Here is a 9,763-nt window from a genome sequence, read left to right on the forward strand (position 1 = left end):
TGCTGGATCCTTGAGTTGATTGGTACTGGTTGATAAGTTAACAGTAGGTGCATTTTAAAAACGTATATGGACCTGAACATCTTAACAACTGGATTCTCAGTCTAATTGCACAGAAGTCAGTGGCACTCTGTCAAGTTTCCCACTGACTTCTGCCTTTGTTTTCTTGTGAGGACAGAGATGCTGAGTCCAAGGCCATTTCTCACCCTGTGTAGACACAAAGGCGAGCGAGGCTGGGTCAAGGTTTTCAGTCTCTCAGTTCAATCCCGAGACATTTTGGTTTTGAGAATTCCTACCACAGCATTTAAACTGTCAAGGAAAACACTGGCAAATGAATAACGAATAGTACACCTATATATTTGATGTTTGCAGAGATGACTCGTATGCATCATGCCAGAAGTCTGACTCTTAGCCAACAAAAGCTGATGTCTCCCTCCACTATGCATGAGTCATTTTTGTAAAAGCCAAATGAAGTTAAATATTGAGGTAATGAAGACGCAAGTCTGTCTCTAAGATCATATTCAACAGTATTTGCTATAACAACATGTCAGGTTGACTTTGCTCTCTCACCTGAGTCGTTCCTCCATAGTGTACATTTCTTTGTCTTACTCTGAACAATAAGCTAACAAAAAAAAATTCTAAATGCTGAATTGAATAGCTTTGTGAATGCCAGTTTATAGTATTTTTCTCCTTTCTGAATTAAACCTAATCATCAGTTACTATAGGTCAGCTGCATTTTGTTTTTCTATTCAGAACACTAGGCTGCTAAAATTATGTTTATTAATAAAGCAGTGCATGTGTGGCATTTTAATAAAGCTTTTAAATGGCACTCAGAAATGAAGCATATTATGTCTACAGAAAAGAAAAGCATTACAGTTGTCACTTTTACTCGCCTGAAGGACTCTCTCTGCAATTCCACACTGAACTTGCAGCCTCCTGTGGCTAGGAAACACCTCTCTCTCACAATTATTAACGCTATGGTATTTTTAAGTTTCACCACTGCAGCCCCTAAAACTGTAGCACTTCCCTTTGACAGTGCTTAGCAAGCTACTCTCATTATTTAGAAACATGTCAGGTGAGAAATGCTGACCTGCCCACGGGAAAACTTCAATGATCATCTAGCATATTTAGGTGAGACTACAGACACGAAGTCTCATTTTTTCAAAATAAATAAGAAGATATACAAGCCATTTGTCTTATTTAACTGCTCATGTGCTCACATCTGAAAGATTAGTCCTCTATCTGACAAACATGAGTACAAATTTATCAAATATGCAGTCTTCTATTCTTCTATCAAGAGTACACCGCAATGGCTCAGGTAGGCGATAGGAGCAATGCTCACCATACAAGGAATTATAGTTTTCTATTGGATGATTACGATTTACCTCTATCTAAATTAAATAAAGTGTAAGGGAAAAATGAACTGATGAACTCACATGATCAAGGGCTGTGAAACAGCCTCGGTCTTTGCCAGCCTCGAGGTATCAGGTTAGGGACATGTTTCATTGATAAAGACGACTGGTCAGAAATGGTCAGATACTTGGATGTACCTGGATGTGTAGGCAGCATAGAATTTATCTAAAGCAAATCTGTTAATACTACAAAAAGAAATAAAAAGATTCTGTGAACGTGTGCTCCTGGAAAACTGTATGAAAATAGTTACCTCAAAAAAGAAATTTGGAATAAGCAAAGAGCCTATAAAGAATGGTGGGGAGGGGAACAAAGCCGGGGAGGTGGGGGAGAAGAGAGAAAAAAACGGGTATGCAAATAAAACTGGAGCTTTCAAGCAGAGTTCCTTAGATCTAAGCACACTTATTGTCAAGAAAAGCTGAGTGAGTCCTTGCAAAAGGTATTTAAGGAAATGTCAATGGATTAATTCAGGCTAGTAAAAGCAAAAGAAGAAACAGGCTGTGGTGCAGTAAGGATGGGATAAAAGGCTGGCACAGATCTTAACAAACACTTCATCTTACTTTCTTCCCACAACAATGATCCTTGGGCAAAATAATAGGAAAAAGGTTGCAGAAATGGACATTCAATACCATGAACAACAAGTTTTCTTAACAAGTTTTATCAAGGCAGAAATGATACAAGTAAAGCAGAAGTCTGTTTCAAGAAGCAGGAAACGCGACCCCAGAAAACATAATTTGTAGATCTGACTTCAATAGTGCTTGACAAGACCAAATCAAAACAAATGGTAGATCCTCCTAGACCAGTTGTCTTGGATACAGGAACAATTTTCTAGACAAAGAATATGTTTTAGTGCAAAAGGAGTTTCTGTCTATTTGGATTTCATTAAAATTTAGTATGATACCAAAAGGGAATCTATTAGCCAAGTCTGAAAACAAAAGTAGTGAAGAAATTTTAAGGAAAGTTTAACAGGAGATGGTTACTGTTGACAGAAGCACTAGGCTGAAGGAAGATGGTTGGTGGTGTTCTTCAAAGAACAACACTGGCCTAGTCTTAGGGTCAGTCTCGCTCTTTATGTTTATATTACTGAATTTGATGCAAAGATTAGGCATGTCATAAGGCCATTTGCCTCTGACATGAGGTTGGAGGCATTGTCAAAACTGAGGAGGCTTGGGGCTTGAGGGATGGAGTCATGGAAACATGATGAATTTCAACTCTGGAAATGCAAGCTTGTGCACTTGAGACCTGATCCAAACCGCTCTAGATGAGGACAGACAAATCTATCCCGGATCCACTGAAAATTACAAAGAAAGAGAACTGCGACCTCTGGTTAACCAAGGGGTGACCAGGAGACACAAACATCAGAAGCACCATTTCTGGGAAAGTTATTGAAACATTAGTGATACTGTACAAGATCTCACGTAGGATACCATGCACAAATTCAGTCACCCTTTTTCATGAAAGATTATTCAAAACTGAAACAGGTGCATGGATCTGCTACTAGAATGAGAAGAAGAATGGTGAGTTTATATTATGTCAGCCTGGCTTGTTTAGTATAGAAAATAAAAGGCTGGGAAGAGATATAAAAGTCAATTCTCACGTGATGGAAACCGCACCAAGAATGGAAAAGAGATGTTTAAGATAAAGCAGCACTATCAAAATTAAAATGCCACAAGCTGTCCAGAAATAAACTTAGACCAGATTTAGAAGGAGGTGAGGGGCAGAGGGCAACCCTTAGCCATTAGAGAATCCAGGTGCTGGCAGAGCCTTTTAAAAGTAGTGGTAAAACCTGAATTTACCAAGATTACTTTACGAAAAAGAATACAGCATAAGAGACTGAGACGGTAGGATTGGACTGTCTTACAGCTTTGAAAACAATGTGTTTAATTTCAATGAAAACGTACACTTTTTACTAAACTCATTTTTTATTACCACACCAGCTTTCAGTCAAGTAATCTTTAGTTGTTGAAAGGTAATAGACATTTTCTTCATTTTGGCAAGGATGAAAGTGTGGCTAGAAGAGGACGAACTGATCACCTTTCTATTTTGCCTTAGATATCTCAATGTGCCTAGGAGCTGATCTGACATATATATCAAAGCAAAAACAATACCACAGTGTTTTAATTAGAAACAGAGTGAAAAAGAGAGAAAAGTCAAAATAAGTGCAAATACAAGAACGAGTCTGCTCAAGGATTATTGATAGGGTAGAGTATTACTTTCCTGCTCTTAATGAAATCTTCCTGTACATAATTTGTTCTAAAACTTCATCAAAACATATAAAAATACTTAAGCTCATTTCTTTCCCTTAGTCTTACCTTCAGAGTACGTACTCACCATTTTACGCAGAGGCATGGAGGTAAAATTAAGAAGAAGAATGTTTTTTTTCTTCCCCTTCTACAGGATTCTTTTTAAGCTGTTCGGTATTCCTTTGAAGACTACAGCAGTACTTTACATTATAGATATTTATCACTGGCATGGAGGCTGAAACACTAACTGTACACCATACTCCCTGCCCTTTTAAAATATTAATTGATGAGTAACGGTCTATGGAGCCTCATAAAGTATTAACTCTTTAAGTGGAGAAGATCACTGCTTAACAGCATAGCACAAATCCTACATGATTTAAATCCCATGCAATCCTATTAAAATCCAAAGAGTTTCAAGCTGTTTACGTTAGTTCAGTATCTAATATTAACACCTTGTTTTGAAACCTCATGTGAGCAATATTGGTCTGTCGGACCAGCAGGACAGTGGAAAGTAAGTTCCATCTTCCTGACCAATGTGGGGTTATACAAAAATGGAGCCTACACCTTGAACTTCAATGCTTCATCCTTTTCTTGGCTTGCTGCTTTTCAGCAGCTTCCATGTTATGAACTACATACTAGGTTAGCTAGTGTTTGAACAATTGTCCTACATCTCCTGAATTGCCATACCTGAAGCTGAAGGTAATAGTCTGCATTTCCCTGAACACTGGCCACTGGATAGTTAGTGTATGGAAGTGTAAGACTTGAGACAGACTCATTTATTTTGTCAAATATATAGTCCAGATGCCATATTTATTTGGAGTTCTCATTCCTCTTTTTTTTTTTTTTTTTTCCCCTCTAAATTTTCAGCTATTCAACTTACCTCTGACCTGAGTGTAAGTGATTTGTTAGGCTCATGAATTTTTCGTTCAGAGGAAAATTTTGAAGCTATCACACCAAAGATGCATGACTGCATAACATAACAATTATATCTGGACTTTATAAAAAGTAGATGGAAATGAGTATGAAAAAAAATTATTCTTCACAGATATCCACAGATATGTACAAATAAGTAACTTTTGAATGACAGATTGTCATCAATGGCAGGGGCAGGGCTTCATACCCTTTCTGGGTTGTATGAGAGAGCCTGAAAGATATTTAACATACTCAAAATGAGACACTAATAGCTTGAAGATCAGCAGTGCTGACCAACCCTGCTGGTACTAGCTCAAACACCATAGATGTTCAGACTCCCTAAAACTTAAAAATGGTAGAACAAGTTTTCCAAGATGTATTTATTGCCTATGAATACCCCCAAACCATTATTCACAGTACAATGATAATGACTTGACTCACACCTAAAGAAATCAGCAGATGGGCTCCTTCCTCTTCATATAAAAGTGTCAGCTGAATATAAGAAGGATAAAGCTAAGAGAGTTATGTGTCAACTATGCCAAAACAGAAAGAAACATTGCCAGGTGTAGGAATCTTTTATTTAGACACATATTTCCTCAAATTTTAGTTTTCTTTACTAAATTCCAAGGTACCTTTGTATAAGAGACATCAGAAATATGCTCTCTGATTACAGCCACTAGATTTCTGCTTATATTGCTAAGTTAGTAAATGTACAAGTGTGCAGAGTGTCTTTAATTGCTACCACCAGGAAGAAATTTTCCCTTAGGATTCATTAGCTAATGACTTCCTCCCTCACTGAGTCGTAAATCTACACAAGCCTTTGGCAAACCGGTCATTTGCCTTCTTAGAAGCCAGAGGTGAAGGACCCAAACAGGTGGGAGCCACAACTACAAACATATGCATGTAATAAAATTAGCAAGTACATATACTTGTACGATACCCTTATAAAATTGTTCTCCTGATAAATTTTAAGTATCCACTCAAATCATACTTGTGTGTGAAGTAAATGTTTTCTAGAGCCAATAAATTAAATTAATTATTAGTTTTACAACATTCTTAACCACTCAAGCTCTAGGGTTTTTAGCACAGTAGCAGTATATATAGTACATATGGTATATACAGTGCTACAGGATGGCCCAGTTATGGTACGTTTGCTCCCCTTCAGACACCTATGTGAAGTTCTATTAATAAGAGACTACACTGGAGGTGCTATGTGTAGAGTACTTGACGACACACAACCAAAAGACACATTCATGTTATATAGCAATATATATACTATGCTGTAGGGCAAACACATACTTAGAACATGTGAATGGGTTTCTTTTAGGGCCCAGGAGAGGTAGTGAATTGAAAATGTATTGGAATTTCCTCCTTCTGAGCAGTTGTACCGAAGTCCAGGTGTGAAGGTGTTCATGGTGAAGAGGACATTCATGAGAGTCTAGTTTTTCAGTTTCCAGCATTCGAGTGTGCTCACCTGTAAATACGCTCCTAATCCACAGGAAAAGGTGGTGGGAGGCTTTACCATTATTAAAGAGTGAGTAGCTTTCCTGTGGCAGGGGTGTGTGACTAACACCAGAGTCATCCTTCCAAATTTCACCTACTTGGTAGCAGCTCGAAGTTCTGGCTCTCAAACTCACACTAGTCAGGAATGGCAATATCTCCTCTGTGTCATCTTCTGAGCACAGACTTGGGAGTGCTAGATAAATCTCTTTTTCTGGACTTTGGTACTACAAGGGGGTACGTGCCGCAGTTTCTACGATTACACAGGGCTGGAAGCAAGCTTGCTACATTAGTTCGACATCTGATTTTCAAAATTGTTTTTTCTGCTGAAATGTTTTCAAATGCATTTTGAAGGCTGCTATTATCCATGTTGTTTCTGTTCCTATATTTGGAGTCATAATAGTGTTTTGCTACAGAAACAAGTCATTGTGGGGTAATTAGATACTGCACAAACTGTTCTGCAGTAACTGCAGCAGACAGGAACTTGTTAACCTCTGCAACAGAGAGTACCTGGAGAGAGCTTCGCCCCAGTGAATGACAGGACAGTTTCCTCAGCAGGGGACACCGTGGGATAAAAGCTTGCACACAGGCCCTTGGCACGCACTGACTTCTACCTCTGTCAAAGTCTTTAGCTTTTGAAGTACATCAATTCTCTTAGAAAAAAAAACCAGCACAAACAACATTTTCATGAAGTCACTGAGAATTTTCCCATCCTGCTCTTTACTAGGACCTAAAAAAGAAAGCTTGTCTCATTGCCCCAATGATCAGAAGGTTGTTTTGACTCCATCTACTGAAATGACAGCACAGCATGCTTTCTGATCAGAGTTGCAGTTCCAAATGTAAATACACAGATTATATGTTTACTAAAAGTATCTGTATGCAAGTAACTGCATCAAGTGCACAGCCATAGTTTTTGCCTATTCCAGTGTATCACTTCGAATGCTCACAAGACTGGAAAAAATTGATGATAATAACCTTTGATTATAAACCAGCTTGTACTCTATTTGCTCTCTGGCCAGATGTGCCTAATTCCTGTTGTCACCCTTGCAAGAGCATGGATGCACAAACAACAAGAACTCTACATGCAGCATTTCACTTTCTCACAGTGTAGGGTTCATGCTGGTCCCTCAATTTGCCATTGCAGTGGCGTGCCTGGCCATGTGAGAGGCACCCCAAACTCCAGAACCACTTGCCCTGCACTGGGTGAGGACCACAGGTGAGAGGGCAGGGAGCACCCAGCCCTGTGCGCAGCCGAGCACACGTGAGAAACTGGTGCTGACAGTGCAGTGAAAGCTCCAGTTACTTTTGGTACCTCCCTGGGGTTGCAGAGCTTCCCACTGGCCAAATAACAATTCATCAGTTCCGGAGAATTGGTCCAGGGGGGTGGGATTTAGGTCCTGATCAGCTGAATCCTTTTAGAGTGTGGGGTTAAACCAAGAACCCATTTACTTTTCATTTCCCATTAACCAGGTAGACTGTAGCAGTGTCCCAGTAGTGCTGAATGTGTCTAGTGAATAGCGTGAACAGAGTAAGCTATTGCCGCTGGGAGAGATCTTTTCTTTTAAAGAGCCTGTTTTACATAGGGAATACCTTAGCTCTCTTCCTTGGAGTATAGCATCCAATTAAAAAAAAAAGAAAAAAAAAAAAGCTCCACCAAAGCCCACGTCAGAACCCTACCCACGCAGACAGATAATTTCAACTCACTCTCCAGAAAGCCAGCTATAACTGTGGAATAACGTAGCAGCCTTCCTCGCCTTCCTATGTTAGACCCAGGCAGCCACTGCCTTTAAGAAACTGGGGCCAGCACAAACCTTCCCTGTTGAGCAGCTGCTTTGCTCATACAGTACTTCCTAAGGCTCTACCCAGCTGTATGCTCCTAGGGACAAGGACCTCCCTATTTTTACATGTCTAGGCAGCACATAGCATCACTATGAAGTCCACAGGAAGACCTGTTGGGTGTTATTATAGTATCAATCATAAGTAAGGAATAGAGGATCAGCAAAGACACATTATCCAGGTAAGCTGCAAATAACATTCATTATGTAAGGTTACTACTGTTCTCCCTTTACCTATCTTCCAAGTAACATACTGGCAGGCAGAAAAAACTTTTCATATGCAAGACAATCAAAAATTGCCATTTGAGCTGGAAGTTGGTTTTCAGTAAGGTAAATCAAACCATATTTAAAATTAATAAATAAAAGGCTGTGAAAAAAAAAATCCTTTTCTGGGAGGTGTACATAAAGATTATTGTGCCAAACCAGTCACTTACATCCTGTTTCAACTAATGGCTTGTTAAACAGTGAAAGTTCACTGATGGTTCTGCTAGAGAAGGTGAGGCAAGTGAGACACCCCAAACCCCCAAGCAAAATTCTCTTTTCTGAACCTGTTTAGAAAAATCAATCTTTCCAACCATGAACAAAACCCTTTAAGTGATCTGATGCTTTGGTGTGAAAATAGCAAACATCTATTGGCATCTATCCCCTCCCTGAGCCCCACCACTCCCCCGGGCCCTTACTGCCATTAGGAGGAGAAAACACAAGCAAAAAATCCCCAAATCAAACCATCTCCAAAGGCAGGTATTTTCCCAGTTCAGACTCTGGAGCTGCCCGGATGACAGGGAGAATTCAGAAGTAGGAGTGTCAGAGCAGGCACCACTGATCCTGGGCACAGGGCTCCAAATAAAAATCAAAGCAACACATATCTTTTCAAAACAAAGAAAGAGTGGGAAAAAAAAAAATCTCATTCTCCAAGTACCTTTGATTCCTGGCTGGTAGTAGATGCTGGAGAGGGGGGCTGCTCTGTGCTCTCCACTTCATTCTCTTTCTCCACACTATCCACGCTGACTTCAGTCGTGCTGCTCGGAGGAATCATTTCACCTCTAAAGCACCGCTACTAGCAGGAAAAAAAAAAGCTACAGATCCTTCTTGCTTTTTTTCATTTAACGTCCTCTTCTCTGCTCTCCTAGAGCAAATGAACTCCCACCACTTGGTTCCACTACATTTGCAAGACTAGAATTCTCTGGATTTTCCTTTTTTTCCTTTTCCTCCTCCTCCCCCCTCTTCCTCCTTCCCCTCCCCTATGCAATTCTGCTGCGAGGGGAATACGTTATCGGCGGCTCCGTAGGTCAGTTGGGTGCGTGCTCCCGGGTGTTCCCCGATCCTCCTACCCACCATGCACGGAGCAGAGTTGTGACCGTCAGCCCTGCGACCAGAGAGGAGTGAGCCGAAGCAGAAAGCCCGAGCTACACACACACATGCACACGGGGCACCGGAGGGAGGAGTTGTGATCCTAATGCTGTGAATAGCTTCGGAGGAGCATGTGCTGTCATAGTAGTGAAAGAAAGTAATGCGTGCATGCACACACACACACTGTGCACATTGAGGGGCAGGCAGCATATAGGAGGTTTGGAAGCATTTTACCTTTTAACGGGCTGGAGAAAGCAGAGGTTTAAGGGCAGCTTTATATCCTTACAAGCCTTTATCCTGAAGAAGAACTCTAGAAACAGAGGAGAAAAATGAGTCTTACCTTGTCCCAGAGAAGATTTAAGTAAAGTCTAGCTACCCAGTGTCTCTAAAGCTCTCACCTTGCCTTACATCCCCAACTTGCTCGCAAGTGACAACACAGTGTCAGGGGAGAGTCACCTGTGGATCCACATGTTCTTTGCTCCCCCCACGGGCAGGGAAGCCCAGCTCTGAGCTGCG

At 40.5% G+C, this 9,763-nt stretch overlaps 1 protein-coding gene across 1 annotated transcript in view; it reads right to left on the reverse strand.

Annotated features, from left to right (window-relative positions):
- STAC (SH3 and cysteine rich domain) overlaps positions 1–8,933 on the reverse strand; it is a gene marked incomplete at its 3' end in the record, with an annotated part of 52,890 nt that extends 43,957 nt beyond the window's left edge. The window contains exon 1 of the mRNA XM_010073971.1: positions 8,817–8,933. Within this exon, the coding sequence (XP_010072273.1) occupies positions 8,817–8,933 (117 nt within the window). The remainder of the gene's footprint in view (positions 1–8,816) is intronic.
- Between the last annotated feature and the right edge of the window lie 830 nt (positions 8,934–9,763).

This window comes from Pterocles gutturalis, unplaced genomic scaffold (genome assembly GCF_000699245.1).
Source record: "Pterocles gutturalis isolate BGI_N339 unplaced genomic scaffold, ASM69924v1 scaffold1002, whole genome shotgun sequence".
NCBI lineage: Eukaryota > Metazoa > Chordata > Aves > Pterocliformes > Pteroclidae > Pterocles > Pterocles gutturalis.